This window comes from Phaenicophaeus curvirostris, chromosome 18, assembly GCF_032191515.1.
Source record: "Phaenicophaeus curvirostris isolate KB17595 chromosome 18, BPBGC_Pcur_1.0, whole genome shotgun sequence".
Lineage (NCBI taxonomy): Eukaryota > Metazoa > Chordata > Aves > Cuculiformes > Cuculidae > Phaenicophaeus > Phaenicophaeus curvirostris.
In genome coordinates, this window is record NC_091409.1 from 6,294,275 (window position 1) to 6,311,752 (window position 17,478).

Below are 17,478 nucleotides of genomic sequence, written 5' to 3' on the forward strand. Positions count from 1 at the left end.
GGAGATAGTCCAGTGCTGGTGAAGAGGCAGTAGGAGCGTTTCCTCCAGGGTGAAGGTTCACCACTTGGGGACGTCTTGGCTCCTGGTTGCATTGGCTAACTAACGGAGATGGGCTTTTTTGTCTGCTGAAAGAAGTGATAGCAGAATCGGTCCCCAGCCAAGCAACCTTCTTTACAAGTGCGATCAAATGAAACAGCAGACTTGTGCTTGATATGGGAAGCGTGCAGCTGAAGTCAGTGATTTATACCAGGGTAACATGACCAGTTCCTCCCCTTAGAGCCTAATCCAGTTCCTAATAATCACTTCTGACGTTAATAGAGTGCTAAAGCACACTTATTTATTGTTTCCAATATTGCGTCCAGAGATGAGAAAACAGATTTAAAGCTGTAAGAGTCATAAGAGCATCAGAGGGATGAAAAAGTGAAAAGATATCGTCTTGCATCCAAGACATTCTCCTTTTGTGCCAACACATTACGACAGTCTGTGACTGCAGCAGAGTTTCTATGCCTGCAGTTAGTTTTTTTACGTGTTATACATCAAAGTTATCCTGCTCTGTACACAACCAACTGAAGCAGAAGTTACCCAGAGGAGGCTAGCATGGACCTGAAAAGCCCTTCTGGCTGCCAAGCACTCCCTGCCCCTGCACAATCATCAAATTCGTACTAAAATCTGGACCCTGAAACATTCCATGTGCTCTTCTCCCCAGATGGGGTAACTCAGAATTATTTGCCTCAAAAGGTGTATGTCATTTGTTTAACTCACCTCGAGGATCAGACCTGTTGTAGCGCTACTGACCCAGATGTTTGAAGTTTGCTTGCACTACATGGTCTGTCCTCTGCTCTTCTGGGGTGGGAACAGGACCTTGATGCTGCATTGAGCATCACAGTCAGCCAGGTCCTGCCCTGGTCCCTGCAAGACCTGCTGGGAAGCACATGAATGCTCGTGCACACCGTTATCTACCAAGCAAATGTCAATAAATTTTTCCAGCAGCATATGGATCAGTTAGTTTATTTATCAAAGGCAGCAGCATTACGCTGATCTGAACAAGGTTCATTTTATTGGGAAAACAAGTGCCCGTTTATCCCATTCCCTGTTGATAAGGCTGGTTGTCATCTCAAGAGGAACTTTTATTTGGGAACCTCTCAAACATGTATTGGCAAAAGTATTGGGAAACGCAGAATGCTTTGAAGATGCTCTCTAATGGAACAGTTCTTGCCTAGCATTTGTTGAGCACTTAGGACCAGTGTTTAAGGGAAAGCCTTATTGTTTTCATATTTATAGTTCACCCAAGGTATTTGAGGAAAAAATGCTCTTGTTTGCCAGCTTGATCAGGTGCTGAAATGCACAGGAATGGTTGAAAGAAGGCAGTCTGCATCGGTAATCAGGTTAGAGTCAGCTGCCTCTGCCCTCCAGCTCGCTCTGCAATGGCATGTAGTTTAATTAGTTATAGAAAGGATTTTACTGAATAGTTGTAAACAGATCTGAGGGCTTGGAATAAAATCAATCTGACTGTGGAAACTTTTCAGGATAATTATAAACTGTTATTGGCAGAGTGTGAAAGGGAGACCAAAGGACTTTTACCAGTGGGAAACTTGTAGCTATACACACCAATCTCTGCAGGGGGAAGGAGAGGGACAGAGGTTGTGGCTGGTGGAGTGAGGGGCTGGTGTCTAACCAGGGGTTCTTTGAGAGGAGGGTTAGGGGCTTCAGCTGGCAGGGAGACTGCCTTTAGAGATGGTTTTTTAATGCCTTTGAGTGTTTTGGTTTTTTTCTGTAATATTCATGATGTCCTGGTACCTGGGGTACCAACACTCCCTGTGGTGGAGGGCACACATCCAGATGAACTGTGCAGTAACGTGGTAGTACTTATTTAAAAAAAAATATAAAAGAACGCTATTTGAAGGTTTTGAGCATGGTTTTATATAAAGCCGTGAGTAAAAGTTCTTTCTTCACAGATCAGAATGGTCTTGGCTCAAACCTTCACCATCTCCCTACTGATGTAAGCAACGAAAACTGCACCTCCCAGATAAGCAGGTCGTCACCACCCTGCGAAGCTGCGCTGGCCACCAGCCCCACCTCGACCTGCTGCTTGGCTCTGCGTTCCCGTTCATGGAAATGCCCCAGAATTCAACAGGAGAAAACAGCTTTTGTTTCGCTCAGACACTCAACTTCTCCCATCAATCTCCTCCTCCCGGCGAGGCTGGCTGGACCTGCGATGCCCCAGGTGGGCGAGAGGCATGTGGCACCCCGCTGAGCAACGGCACCGCGTCTTCCAGCGCACCCAGCCCCTCCGACTCGTGTGCCGAACCCCTCTGCTCCACCACCCTGGGACAGGAGACCCAGTTCAATGAAGGGATTAAATACGTCTCAGCCGAAGGGGAGGAACTGGCATGCGGCTGGGGGCGATTCACCCCTGGCTGCTTACAGCTTTTTAACACATCCAAGGGTATCTTGTTCTTCCTTTGCGTGGCCTCCTTCCTGCAAGGCATGACGGTGAATGGCTTCATCAACACGGTCATCACCTCCATCGAGCGGCGCTTTGACCTCCGCAGCTACCAGAGCGGGCTGATCGCCAGCTCCTATGACATCGCCGCGTGCATCTGCTTGACCTTCGTCAGCTATTTTGGGGGGAACGGCCACAAGCCGCGATGGCTGGGTTGGGGTGTGCTGGTCATGGGCTTGGGCTCCCTGCTCTTCGCCTTGCCCCACTTCACCACGGGACCATACGAGGCACGTTCGGCAGCAGAGTTGGGCATCTGTGGAGGGAACCAGAGCCTGCCCTGTGCCCAGGCTGCCTCCAGCCTCTCCAGCTACAGGTTCATCTTCATGCTGGGGCAGTTCCTGCACGGAATGGGAGCCACGCCGCTCTACACGCTCGGCGTCACCTATTTAGATGAAAACGTCAAGACTAACTACTCCCCTGTGTATATTGGTGAGTCGAGCCAGATGGGTGGCTCAAACCCACGAGCTGGGCAATGGGAGGGGTTGCTGGTCCATCTGTCTTGGCACCGATCAGGCCACACTGAGCAGTTTCACAAGAGGTGCCCTCAGTCTTTGATTCCCAACGACGGGTGAGGTGGTAGTCGGAGGGAAGTGGCAGCTGTTGGGGAGGTTTTAATTATTTACAGGCAGGAACTGTAAGTGCAGCTGGGTATTTTCACTTCTGCCACACACGCTGTGCAGATCAGGAGGTGCCTTCTGCTCCCAGCTATGTGCCAGCTGAGAAGAGCCCTCCTGCGTGCACGTGTGTGGCATTGACATCTCTGGCAAACAACCCTAAGGCCATGCCCAACTGTGTAAGAGGACACCACTCCTTTAGTGGCACTTCACTGGCCTTCCAGTAGTGAAATGGGCTATAGGAAAGCTGGGAGGGGGTTCTGTATCTAGTAGTGCAGGGACAGGGCAAGGGAGAATGGTTTTAAGATGAAAGAGGGGAGATTGAGATGAGATTTTAGGAAGAAATTTTTCCCTGTGAGGGTGGGGAGGCCCTGGCCCAGGGGCTGCCCCATCCCTGCAGGTGTCCAAGGACAGGTTGGATGGGGCTTGGAGCCCCTGATCCGGTGGGAGGTGTCCCTACTCATGGCAGGGGATGGAACTAGATGATCTTTAAGGTCCCTTCCAACCCAAATCATTCTATGATTCTGTTTTGCCACTGAACCAATTTTGCCTGCTCCGTGCTCTAAAAATCCCAAGGTTGAATGTGAAAGCTTCCCTGGGATGTAAGTGGGAGATAAAAACTCATTAAAACTGTCTGGTGTAGTTTCTCATTGGTTTAGGGAGAGGAGCGTGAGATGGCAGGAGGCTGAGCGTCCCGGATGCAGGAGGGAAGGGATCTGTGGCAGTGGGGTGGGGATATTCCTCTAACACTTCTTGTTTTCCCTTTCAGCTGTTTTCTACACTGCTGCAATCCTTGGCCCTGCAGCGGGTTATCTGGTAGGAGGAATGTTTCTAAATATTTATACTGAAATTGGCAGAGAGTAAGTTACTAAAAAATAATTTTGTTCCTTTTCCTTTATGCTATGTGTTTCCTTTGGGGGGGAAAATAACAATAATAATCTAGAGCAATGACCTAGTGGCTGGGTGGAAGGATGCCCATGGTGTTCAGCGGTGTTTCGGGGGCAAGGGGGGCTGGGGCTGGAAGGGTGGCTTGCATTAGTGCTGTTGCTGGAAGAAAATTGCTGACAAACCTGTCAGCTTAAATCCTTCCTCACGCTGCACTGCCTGCGCTAATGAGGCTCCGAGCAGCAGGTGAATTTTTTGAATGAGTTCCCTGATGAGGCAATGCTACCAGCAGTGCTGCTTGTCCTCCTGGTCATCCAGCCGGGATGCTTAGTCCCTCCTTGCTTTTTAGTATTTGTAATTTATTCTTGTCTCCTTACAGGCTTTTGGGCAGCTGAATAGGTTAAAAAGGGGGAACGGGTTTCCAGGGGATGGAATAGGTTAGTTCTATCAGTTCTCTTGCAAGGGTTGGCTCTGGGGTGGAACAAAGATCATAGGAAATGAAGTGGGGAGAGGTGAATGTGCAAGCTAGAGATTAAAGGAGAATTAAATGCTGTAATTCCCTGGGCTCGTTAAGTGTTGCGCTCTCCGCTAAAGCAGGCAGTGCTGTGGTGTTGCAGGAGGAATGGTGGATGTGGCGCCCCAGCAGATTGCCATGGGAGAGGCCAGAGCTTGGTTTCCTTCGCTGATGCCTCTACAAGAGTCACACCAAGCTGTTCTGCTCGCTCTCAAACTGCCTCCTCTCTCCTTTGTGTCCGTTTGGCTTCGTTTCTTACAGGATCGACATTGCCCCGGAGAACACGCTGTGGGTGGGAGCGTGGTGGATCGGCTTTCTCGGGGCTGGAGCAGCCTCCCTCCTCATCTCCATCCCCATCCTGGGGTACCCGCACCGCCTCCCAGGTACACGGCCCCACCAAGGGAAAGGGTGCTAGGGATGCACAGAACTCACACTTGCTTTGGGGCACATGCTTGTGCACCCATGTGGCTGGGGACATAAGGGCTGGGAGAGAGCTTCCAGGGTTTAAATTGTAACTCCTGTATGGATTTCACCCCTGCGGCTGCAGCCAAGCAATGGAGGGAGAATGTCACTTTGTATTTTCCACATGCAGGTCTACTGCTTTGGTAGCATCCCCATCCCATGTCTCACATGCTCCTTATTCCTTTTTGACTCTCATTTTCAGGATCCCAGCGGTACATCGTTATGAGGGTGTCAGAGGCTCATCAGCTAAAGGATGGGAGCCACATAAAAGCATCGGACCCAGACTTTGGGAAAACAGTTAAAGATCTGCCTCGGTGAGAAAACTGCTCCATGCTGATCTTTCTGTGGTGCTAGCTAAAAGGTTTTGCCCGTCTTCAGACATAGCGAATGACACTTTCTTACAGGGGAGGTTGTAAGGTTGCAAAATGCTGGTCCTGTCAGCAGCTGGGGGCTCTCAGCAGATGGGTTGAACTAGAAATTGTGCTGGGGATCGTGTGGAGAGCAAGGAACAAAGGGCTGGTCCTGCCTGTGGTTTTCAGAAGCTCACGTCCGTGTGAAGATCCACCTGCACTCATATGCAACATGCTGGGTTTCACTGAGAGTGGCTTGGTGCCAACCTTTAGGTGACAGGAGATGCCCAGGCATTGCCACCTCATGCCCTCTCCCCGTTATTTCTTCCTCTCTGCCTGTGTCTGGCCTCACCTGGCCCAATTAGGTGTTATCCAACTGCTCCTCCTCTCTGTCCTCTTGGGGCTTATCTTCCTTTCCTCCATTTTTGCTCATGTTAGATTCCGGTTTTGTCCTTTTAATGAGAAAAGACAGGAAACAAAACCCCCAACTCTTACAGCTCTATTGCAAAACCACAGAACAAGATATCCCGCACAGTAGCTTTCAGTTCCCTTTCTCTTTTGTACTTAGTTTCCTCTTTTTTTTTCCTTTTGCCTTTGCATCCTGCAGCCTCGTTTTATGCGTTCCCACTTCTTATCTCTCCTGCAAAACAGTGACACAGCAGCGTGCTTAATCCCAGGGCTACTGCTTGGGAAGCGTGCTCGCAGCGAAGGAGGTTTGGTAGGACATGGTTTAAAGGGATTCTGGATGGAACCAAGCAAAAGGCCAAAGTCGAATGTGGTCTTTTAAGCTGGAAACATTTGCTATGGGTCTTTGAAATCGTTTATGATTTGCTTCTGTGTTGAGTTGTATGGAGGGCAGGGGGAGAGCTTGGAGCAGGCAAAATCGGTTCAGTGGAAAAACAGAGTTATAGAATGGTTTGTGTTGGAAGGGACCTTAAAGGTCATCTAGTTCCAACCCCCCTGCCATGGACAGGGACACTTCGCACTGGATCAGGCTGCCCAAGGTCCATCCAACCTGGCCTTGAACACCTCCAGGGAGGGGCAGCCACCACTTCCCCAAGCAACCTGTTGCCTCACAACTCTTGTCATGAAGAAATTCTTCCTTATTTCTAGTCTAAATCTTCCCCTCTCCAGTTTATACCCATTGCCCCTAGTCCTATCACTACAAGCCTTTGTAAACAGTCCATCCCCAGCTCTCTTTAGGCTTGGGTTTTCTTGTATAGCTTGGGTTTAGGTGGTGCACAAGCTCTGGATGTTGCTGAGATACCTGGTTACCAATTCCTTTCAGAGCTTGCAGTCAAAAAGGTTTTTTTTCTTTTTTGCATTTCTCCCGGGACTGCTCTTAGGGAGGAGTTTGTATCCATGTGTGATTGCTGCCCAATGCAAAGGCAAACATTCAACGCTGCCAGACCCTGTGCTGCTGCCAGCAGTCGCTTCTGAACTTCAGTTGCGGTGTTTGCCTTTGCCCTGGCAGAGGAGCACTGAAGCAGGTGCTCACTACGGGAGTTTTCAGCAGCAGTTGAGCTGTGTTGTGTCAACACAAGTACTCACATTGGTCTGAAATTCCTGGAGTCTTCATAACCAGGGGTTAAGGCAGTTTTCTGAAGACCATTCCATTGAACAGGTTTCAATACTGTTATTAAATAGCATTCTTGACTGGGTGCCATTTGCCGAGGTCATGGCTTATTCTCCGCAAGGAAATTAAATTCAAAACTTGCATTTCAATAATGATAAGGTTATGACTAAGACCAATACAAACAGGGTAGCAGAGAGGGGTGGAATTCAGTGGTCGATGCTTTTCTTGCTTATTTGGAACAAAGCACCCCCTGTTTCTTGGTGAAGGTTGTCTGGCAGCAGGTACAGAGACACTACAGGAGCATCTTCTTTCACCTGTTGTTCCTGAAGACCAAGTTGCCGGGGGTGAGCAACTCACATCAAATAATTTGGATCAGTCCAGAACTTAGTGTGGTTTTCATTTGAAAACAAAAACCCAACAGACTTTTGTGTACCCTGGTTTTGATTAATAAAAGGGGAGTGCCTTAAAGGCTTGCTATTCTGGAAACTTGCATTAAAAAGGAGATCACATCTGTGCGTGCAGCTCTTGGGGACACGTGGGCCAGGCTGGAGAGCGAGGCCAAAGGACACTGTTGCTTTTGTTTTAGTAAGGGATCAAGTGCTACACATTTTCTCACAGCATGGGTAGTAAGAGTCTCACAAAGATAAGCAGAAATACTGATGAAATAAAATACTGTTCCATGCTATCAGGTCCTTTCTAAGTGAGCTTAATGAATTGCTGTATTCACAGTGCTCCCTAATAGCAAGAGCTTACAGGAATGCAGCCCATACAGCTTAATCCTCTGCTCTGAAGAGACTTCTGTCTTAATTCTTGGGTTGAAAAGGCCTGATAAAATAGAATTTTCCTTTCTCTGGCTCCATATGATTGCTTTCATGAAGTAACCCCTGCTGTCAGTGCAGAGGGATTCAGACAGAAGACACAGAGCTGTGCCAGGAGAGGATGCTTTGTCCTAGCAAGCTGTGCACTAGAATCTGTGGGAGGATTGCTCACCGTTCTGTCAGGCCCTGATCCTCAACCTGAGAAGCTACAGTGAATATTTCACTCATCACTCTTGGATTAGGTGGCACGGTGGAGCTTCAGTTTGTTGCATGGCTTTACTACAGCACCTGTGTGTTGTAAAGGGAGGTTGGTTTACATCCCTGTGGGATGTACAGGAATGTCCTCCCTTCACTTGGTGGTGATGACAGTAGGTGTCAACTTTGTGCTGCCAAAGCCCCTATTCACACGCTTTAAGATTGTATAAATATCTGTCTGTTGTTAATGACTCATTAGCTTGTGGCCATACTGTTACAGTCTGGGCTGTCCTGGGCATCCAAGCATTTCTCAGAGGAGCAGGCTTTGATAGTAAAGGTGGTCCCAACCTACTCAGCAGGACCATTATGCGAGGAAAAAGCACTGATATGTGCTCATATCAATAAAAGTTTACAGGATCAGGCTTTTATAGATGGTGAGATTCTTCTCTTGGCAGTGCTGAGCCTCCTGAAATCCCTTTGGCTGCAAGAACTGAGGACAGTCAAGACTATTCAAGAGTTAGGTGGTTTCTGACTGTGTTGAAAGTCCTGCTGATAGCAATGAAAAGGTCTGTGTTAACTTTGGTAAGGTTTTACGTGCCGTAGCTCCTCACAACTGCGTCTTCTGTCTACAAACAGATTAAATTACGTAAGTAAATCCTTACTGTTAGCACTGAAAGGAGTTCCTCTACGTTTTCCTACCTGCAAGTCTAACATGTAACCTTTGGCCAACAGGCATGAAGTCAGGCTAGTGCCAGGGTATGACTTCTCTCTTTTCTTTTGAATTGAAAAAATGTGAAGGCATTGTATATTTTCTACGTCAGCCACAAGGTCTACAAGTATTTTTCTTGCTAAGAGATTAGACTTTGTGCCTTTAAATAAAGCATAGTCAAAAAGATCATTCCTGGAAAATAGTTTAGCAAACTAATGCCAACAACTAGACCATGATCTGTATAAAGCCCCCTGTAATCAGAGTGTAGGAATGTGTGGTATTTCTGTCTTTCAGCTTCTTTGTTCTTTTGGTATAATGAAAACCTCCACTTTATATGGGTAAAGTTGCATAAGTCTGGTGCTGAGCCACAGCAAGGCTCTCACTCATTTGTACTACAGTAGGTTTCCTCTGATTTCACGTTGATTCCGAAGCAGTAGGTGCTAAGGGACCTTCCCTTTCAATTCAGCGAGCATCCCACAGCATCTCTGTGGTTGCTTTTGCTGAGGGTGATGGGTTTGTGTCTCTCTCAGAAATGGGGTGATCTGTAATACTGGTCTGGGCTAGGCTTAAGGAAAGTCGTGCCATGGCATTTTGTAACGAGATTGACATTCTCTCTGCAAAGCAGTGTCAACCCTCTTAGTCCAATATCCGAGATAGTGAGAGATAATTGAGACCATCCCATGTGCCTGAGGGTTTTTATGTGTCTCAGAGCTGGAATTGTTGCTGGATTGTCTTTCTGCATATAAATGACACATGGCAATTTTTCAGGCATATCTATGGCTCTACTAAATCCCGATGGGTTGAAAATAAAATGTATTTGCTCAACTTATACATTAAGCTTAAAGTAAAACTGTGCTTAGGTTATGGGAGAAAGATTGCTTTCTGTTTTCCACTGAGATATAAGGTGTCTTGGAGGTGTTTTCCATATAGAAGGGCTTGCTTGCTGTTTCCTCTGAGCTGCAAAACTCCCATGGTTATCAGAGATTGTTATTCTCATGGAGACACGGGTGCATGAGTAGCGTGTGCAAACGTGAGGATGTGACACAACTTTGTTCCTTGCTCTTAGCTGAGTCAAGAGTCCCACAGTAACTGCCATCAGAGACTAGTAAAACCTTAAAATGATTGCAGTTTGGTCAGAAGTAGTGTTCTTTCAGTGTTACCCTATTTAGAAATGGAAAATACTCAGCCTCATCTTAAATGTTGAAAAATTACTGCTGAAATCATCCACATAGAAGTTGTGGGTACCCTGAATGTGTGTTATGTCATACAGTGCTGGTATCGAGTTCCAGTTTTGAACATGCACATGAGATAAACTGACCCATCTGGTGCCCTCATGAGGTCCACAGAAAAGAGTCCCAGATTATTCCCTCCTGATTTAGATGTTTGGTTGATGTTCCTCAGATTCCTGAGGTGGTTGGCTGTAGCCAGCAGCACTATAAAAGATGGTTGGGGTAGGCATGTGTCCTGGGCACCTGAAGGTAGTCAGGTCAATGCCCAGTAGGAACAAGAACCAGAGCAGGCTGGCACATGGCAGACATTATAGATAAAGGCAGAGTTTGAGGACAAACACGTTGATCCCCACCCTCAATGGAGACACATCTTCACAGAGCAGCAACATCTACTCTGTGCAGGTAGATAGGGAGAGGTGAGGGTACCCTCAGCATCCTTCCTTGGCTGTTGTGTGGAGGAGCTCACTGATCTTTTAAACTGCAGTTAGCTCTGTTTTGGATTTTTCTCCCAGAGGAACACAGTGTGGCGGGGTGCTGCCTTGTTTTGTAGTTCTTCTGACTTGAAGGTAAGGGACAGACCTGGAATCAAAATGTCACAGTGACTCAATTGTAGCATATTTGTCCTTCCCAGGTCAGTACTGCTGCTTCTGAAGAACCCCACCTTCATCTTCCTCTGCTTAGCAGGAGCAACCGAAGCCACCCTCATTGCTGGGATGTCCACCTTTGGACCCAAGTTCCTGGAGTCTCAGTTTAGTTTAAGTGCCTCTGAAGCTGCTACGTTTTTTGGTAAGATAACAGGTTTTTGCTATTTATTTTCATTTTGCTTAGAAATAATAGAGCGCCATTTAGAATGGAGCTCATTTAGAATGGAGACAAGCACTCTTTGCAGTTCATTTACAGAGCAGTTATCATCTTCAGCTATTAGATAGGATCGTTTTGCGACAGCACATCTGTACAAAGTGCATTTTCAGAACTGTATCTACTGACATCAGGAAGAAATATGTCACTTCTGTAGCCATCTGTTACCCTCTAGAGGAAGGCAAAATAATTGTAACCTGTTCCTTCTAGGGTATTCTCAGGAAACCTTAACTAGTGGGATGTCTGAACTGGGGGACACATTTTGTCAGCATCTAGAAACTGAGATCCTCACTGCCGTACTGTAGACTGAGGAAGGGATGTCCAACAAGCATCATCATGAGCTTCTCAGAGTCTCTTTAAGATCTTTAAGTAGGAAAAGCTGCCTTACCGGGCTCCTGCCGTGTTGCTGAGCAGTTACGGAGGACCACCTACTGTAGTCCACTAAACTCCTACCAAGAAGCCATGCAGCAACCAAGGGGTTATTCTCACGTAGACACACTGCTGTTAATGTATTCAGACATGCAAACTCCTTGCTAACCACTTGCTTGTGGGTTTTGGGTTTTTTTTCCTCTTTTTCAGGTTATCTTGTCGTGCCAGCTGGAGGGGGAGGCACATTCCTTGGAGGATTCCTCGTGAATAAATTTAAACTCCGCTGTTCAGGAATCATCAAATTGTGTTTACTTTGCACAGTGTCAAGTCTGCTGGCTATTTTCATTTTTTTTATTCACTGTCCTAACGTGCCGATGGCAGGAGTAACCCAGATGTATGGGGGAAGGTAATAATCATCCCGTCTGTCGTGCGCTGCATGGCCCTGGTTACTAGGAGGATAACTCCAAATCCATGGTGCTGGTGGTAGTTGTGTCAATGTGGTGGTGGTGGTGGAGGATAATGTCCAGTCAGTCTTCAAGCAGATACTGAGGGTGAAACTCCCAACAGAGATGTCTGAATTTTTGCATCTAGCTGGAGTTTAGGAAGAGACTCTCTCTTTAGTGAAGGGAGGGAGATCAGCAGTGCCCAAGTGCACAATACTCCACTCTTCAGTTGTCTTCCTAGAGTCTTCCATCTCTGTCCAGTGGGATAAAATGGACTAACAGTGGGAATCTCATCTCCAAATGGAGGTGTTTAACTATGAGCTGGTCACTTAAACTCCCTAAGTAGCTGTGGTAAATAGCTCCAGGTCATGATTCCTGTTCATGGTTAAAATTGTGTGAGATGAAACCCTTCCCAAGCCTGACTTTATGCTACCTGGGACTCCACCACATCTCCTACCAACCTCTCCTCCTTGAAAATGCTGTTCAGTGTCTCCCCACTGACTGCTCCTGTGTTTCACATAGTGCTTTGTCTGGTGGCCACCTAAACCTGACAGCAGCCTGCAACGCCGAGTGTGGGTGTCTACAGGAGACCTACAGCCCTGTCTGCGGGAGCGATGATATCATGTATTACTCTCCTTGCCATGCTGGCTGCAGAAAAGTGTCTGAGAAGCTCAGGAATGGCAAGAAGGTATGTCTGAAAACACTATGTATTGACAAAGCAGTGACACTTCCTTTGCCAACTCGGAAAAGTGACTGCAGGGTTGAGCTTTGCTACAAATCGATGTAAAATCCCAGTACAGGATGGATGCTCTCAGGCACCACCTGGGATGAAGGCAGAGAGCATCCTGAGGTTGCCCTGCTTCAATTCCCTCAATGTGCCCAGCTTTGGTTTTGCCTCACTCTGGGTCAAACTGCTGAAATCGTGGTAAATCACCCAGGCAGGTGGAGGAAGGTCGGTAGGCACCTAAGTCCTGTCCCAGTGCTTGTTTTGGGTCTTCAATGAACATGATGGACCTCCTGATCTTTCCAGCATGCCACTCCTAAGACAGGCAAAGATTCGAGAAGGGTAATGATGGCTTTCAGCATTCAAAGGTTGCCTGGCAAAGTTAATCTCTTTTATTTAATAACCTGTTTTGAAACAGAGGTGTGTCAAGAATGCAGATTGATTTCTGCTTCCCTCCGCTGCAGGAGTGAAACCAGCTGGTTTCTACCTTCCCTGAATTTCTTTTTTTTTTTGAAGCTTTGACTATCTCCATGCTCTCCCTGGCAAATCACCCACTCACCTTTCTTTTTCAGGTCTATTATGAGTGTAGCTGTGTTGACAAAACCCCCCAGTCCGGCCCCGGCCATGCAGAGGCAGGGAAATGCACCTCCTCTTGTGCGAAAAAGCCTCTGCTCCTGTTCTTCATGTTCGTGGTGATCCTCTTCACCTTCCTGAGCAGTATTCCTGCCCTGACTGCCACTCTCCGGTAAGCATGGGATCACATCGTCCTCCACCAGCACTACAAAATCCACCTCTTTGCTTGCTCAAGCCACTAATTCCCTTCCCTGTACAATTCAGAAAGCAAATTTTAGCATTGACAGCTCTAAGCTCTGACATGGAACACACGTGTGTCCTAGTTTGCAGCAGTGTGTGGAGGGAACGTTGCACTTGGATCTCTAGAGTGGATGGAGGTCCCAGACCTGCTGGACCCAAGTGCATGACAGGCACAGGGAGGTGCCGTGCAGCCTGGAAGCATTTTTAAGCAGTCTCTGTTTGTTCCCCAGGTGTGTCTCCGACAGGCAAAGATCATTCGCGCTTGGGATCCAGTGGATTGTAGTACGAACACTAGGTATGGAGCAGTGAACTTGTGCTTTGTATGGTTTGTTGGCTTTGTGAGGCACGTGCCAAACTGTTACCTAGGAACAAAATATGTTGGGTTGGAAGAGAAGAGGGTAGGACATGACCTGTTGAAAGGAGGGTGCTTTCTCTTGTTTGCTGTCATTCAGAAAAACCTAATTCCTCTTGCATATCATTTGCAAACTGAATGAAGGGTTCTGTAAACATCATGGGTGGGGTAGAGGAGCATTGTGTCCTTCCTTTAAGAAAAAAGGAGGCCTTGAAGCTCTTGTGTACATCCCTTAGCTCTCGTGCAGCATGTAGATCAGGACAGTCAAAAGACCCACTGGCCTCTCAGATCTTGAAATTCAGTGTATTTTGGATGCTTTGTGGCTCTAGATGTTGCAGGATGAGTTTGCTTAATCATGGTAGCAGCAGAGCCTGATGCTTTTCTGCAAGCACCTTACGTCTTGCAGTGTTGATGAATAGGTGCCGCCTAAACTGAAGGTCTGCTCTCTCTTCCCACAGGTGGAATTCCTGGCCCCATTGCCTTTGGGTCCATGATCGATAAATCCTGCCTGCTCTGGCAGGACCAGTGCGGCGAGCAAGGTTCTTGCTACATTTACCAGAATTCAGCCATGAGCCGATACACCCTCGTCGCTGGACTGGTCTACAAGGTGATGCTGCCTGATAACTTCACTCTCTGACAAAGCAAGCAGGTCTTTAGGAGGTAGCTTTTTGGGAGAGAACTTTACAAAATTGGGTTGTCCTGATCTGCCCCCTGAGCCCAAAGTAGACCTTCACACAAGAAAAGTTTGCAGGGAAGGGAAAAGCTCCATTTGCTTCTTGCCAGGTAATGGTGCTTCAGGCACCATCGTTGTCTTAAATTCCCATTACTTTCTAGGCTTACAGCTTCTGTTGCACCATATGAAATATCTCCTGTCCCAACAGTTACCAATGTGTTTTTTGCTAGAAATGGAGTAAAATATATAACTGCAATGTGTTAGTGGGAGTGAGGGATGGCATTGTGGGCAGGCTGTAAATAACCATTCCCTGATTACTGCTAGAAAATAAGAGAGCTTAGCTCTGTGTTTTTTATTTATTAGCTGAATGCCATCATTTTAACTGCTCCCGAGCAAGTACTTGCCATAGATAATAGTGTCGCTGAGATAAAGAAGCTTTCAAAAGCCTTCGAGCAGATGGCTGAAGGGGTGTTGGTCCACACAGCACTGTGCTCCAGTTGTCCATGTGGGGCTGAACATCTTTCCCAGTTGTCACTGTCCCATTGCTGTGAGGCTGGTTAAGCTGAAGTTTTCACCTGCTCTGGCTCTGTGCCTTCAGCACCACCTCTTCCCCAAAGCTTGGTCTGCAAATCTCATAGCAAATGAGCGCTAGGCACATGGGTTTGGTGGGAGCGGAGAGTAATGAGATGTCTTTGTGGCTGCAGGTGCTTGGAACAACCTTCTTTATAGTTGCCTGTTTACTCTACAAACCCCCGCCACCAGAATCTGTTCCAGGCAGCTCAGATGCATCTGAAAACGGCAACTGTGACCTCCAGGAACACAAACCTTCGCTGCCAGCTGAAGAGGATATATAGAGCTTGTACGCGTGGAACTGACTTTCTCGGTCTCAAAGATAAGATGAGAAGACATTACAAAGTCCCAAGGGGTTTTTAAATTAGTAGTAATATCACTTTTGTAGTTCAAGAGAAATAATTTAATTAACCACTTATGTGCTTGCTATTTTCTTAACAGCAGGAGCACAAGGAAAATTGTGTGCTGACGCCATGTGCAGTTATTTAATTTTATTTAAAGAAAGGGCTACCTTAGCTTTATTCTGTCTGTGACAAGCAAGGACCTCATTCTCCACTTGTGGAAATAAGCACCGGTAACTCCAATGGAGCACGTGGGCTTTAAACCACCAGAGGACCTGGACCCTAACATCTCAATTATAAAGGCAACTGTAGCAAAACTTCTGTTGAGACTTCCCATGCCTGAAAATTGCTTTGCTGCCCTGAAGTCTGCATTACGAAGAAGACGACTGGCCCTTAAACTACTGTATGCAAAGCAGACAGCCCTAACAGGGTCCTCCTCCTTCCTGTGACATACAGTGTTGCTCCTTTTATTCAGGAGCAGGTTATTTCATTATGCAAATTCACATTACTGTGCATTGAGAGATTGGCTTGAGATGAGATTTGTCTAACAAATTCATCAGGACACTACAGGCAGCTGTCCCTGAGAGTTGCCAAGCACTGTGTTCACTGCCTCATTTCATTGCAGGGTTTACACCATGGTGGCACTTCTTTCTTTATTTTTTTTCTTGCTTTATTTGAAGGTTATGCCTTTTGTAATGTACTGTGCAAAACTTGAACTTCTTTCTTGCTGTTTGTTGGGTGCAGGAAGACATGAGATAGAGATCTATGCAAAGCTTTTCTTCACTTGCTCTGTAAAGACTTTTGAGTTTGGGTAGATGAGGAAACTCAGAATGAATTTAATTTGTCTCTAGACAGGTAGCTTAAGGGGTTGCTTGCCCTAGTGACAGACTGCCTTGCGGAAAGGGGATGCTGACTTGGAACTGGCCTGCTTGCAAGTAGAGAAGGCAGCATTCCCACAATGACCTTTGAATGTGCATTTGCAATACTGACCAGGACCTTGCTGAGGAGGAAAAGTGGAGTGTGGGCAGGTGTGATGTCTGGCTCCCCCCTCAACCCGGATCAGGCAAGGTTAGTGCTTAATCTACCTGTATTTGCACAGCCACGCAATCCAGGTACAGCTCTGGGGAAGGGCTGCGGCCAGCCCTGGAGTCCAACACTGTATAAACCATGTTCACAGGGACGGAACCTGCATTGAGCTGCAAAACTGGTGCTTCTTTTCTGGCAGCTGCTACTTAAAATTACTTTGTAGATGGTTTTGTATATTTTGTGTATTTATACTTTCATAAATGGGCACAGGATTAGCATTTGCTTCCTTCATTAGCAAAGGACCCACTCTCAGAGCAGAGGTGAAGCTGTTCCCATTGCAGATGGGGACAGTGGCACTGGGAGCCTGATTGATCTTCAGGCTGATCATTACTCCTTGAGCAGCGGTTGAGAAAGAAGCTTCTTCCCTTCACAGATTTCTTTCCATATACTGACCTTCCCATTTCCAAAGCCCTTGTTTCCCAGCCTCCATCAAGTACTGGGAGGGTCTGGAAAAATTAGAAGTGCTAAAGGTGAGATGGAGGGTGGCTTTTGGCTGCTGGAACATGGGTAGCTGGTGCAGCTTTGGGGCACTGCACGCCGTAGAGCCCTGTTTTTTCCAGGGAGAAGGGGTTATACCCACAGACACAGGAGTTAACCTCAACAGCACCCAGACGCCAAAGGTTTCTTCCTAATTTTCACCTGGGTTTGGAGCCTGTCTCCAAGTCCTGGCCAGTGATTGCTCTTCTCAGCTTACAGACATTTCAGGTACAAGCAGGGACCTTAGATGGGGAAAACGCATGAATGTATCTTGGAAATTTATTTTATGTATTGAGGTATTTATGAAAGGTAGAAGTTTTCCTTTATATATATATGGATATTGCAATGCAATTCTAGTGTTTATAAAATGAGCTTATCCAAGTGTGGTGTTTCGAGAGCAAAAGAAAGCTTGTAGATTCTGGGCATTTGTTATGTTGCTGTGGGACCAATAATTCATGGATTTAAGCAAGGAGCAACACAGTGTTCCTGTTCTATGAAAAGGTTATATAGGTGTACAGGTAACTTTAAAATATTTGAAAGTATGTTTCTCAGTCTCATATGAAGTATTATATTGCTATAAAAGCATAGAAATATAATCAGTATTTCACAGGTACTTGTGTGTGTGTTTTTCATCAGTCATTGCCCTTTCCTTGCTGCTCTCCTGGCAAGTGTGGGTTGGATCCGTGCTGCCTGGGAAGCTCATTCTGCAGGGCCTCCTGCTACTGGGGTCAGGGCCACCCCATGGTGGTCCAGGCTTCTCTACAGGTCATTGTGCTGTCTCCAAGGATGAGAATTTGGATTTAGGTTTGTGTTTAAATCATGGTGTTAAAGCCCTTTATGAATGCAGGAGCTGCAGGCAGCAGCATCAGATTGGTGGGACAGCAGGTGACATTGAGATCCTGTGAGCTGATGTCTCC

At 46.8% G+C, this 17,478-nt stretch overlaps 1 protein-coding gene across 1 annotated transcript in view; it reads left to right on the forward strand.

The window, feature by feature from the left end:
* The window catches only part of SLCO4A1 (solute carrier organic anion transporter family member 4A1), a 28,093-nt gene extending 10,919 nt beyond the window's left edge, over nt 1-17,174 (forward strand). Inside the window, exons 2-12 of the mRNA XM_069872155.1 lie at nt 1,956-2,932; nt 3,887-3,977; nt 4,778-4,899; nt 5,181-5,292; nt 10,487-10,641; nt 11,293-11,488; nt 12,048-12,213; nt 12,822-12,994; nt 13,293-13,357; nt 13,873-14,021; nt 14,792-17,174. Coding sequence (XP_069728256.1) covers nt 2,110-2,932; nt 3,887-3,977; nt 4,778-4,899; nt 5,181-5,292; nt 10,487-10,641; nt 11,293-11,488; nt 12,048-12,213; nt 12,822-12,994; nt 13,293-13,357; nt 13,873-14,021; nt 14,792-14,941 — 2,202 coding nt within the window. The 5' untranslated portion in view covers nt 1,956-2,109 and the 3' untranslated portion in view covers nt 14,942-17,174. The remainder of the gene's footprint in view (nt 1-1,955; nt 2,933-3,886; nt 3,978-4,777; nt 4,900-5,180; nt 5,293-10,486; nt 10,642-11,292; nt 11,489-12,047; nt 12,214-12,821; nt 12,995-13,292; nt 13,358-13,872; nt 14,022-14,791) is intronic.
* The last annotated feature ends 304 nt before the right edge of the window (nt 17,175-17,478 follow it).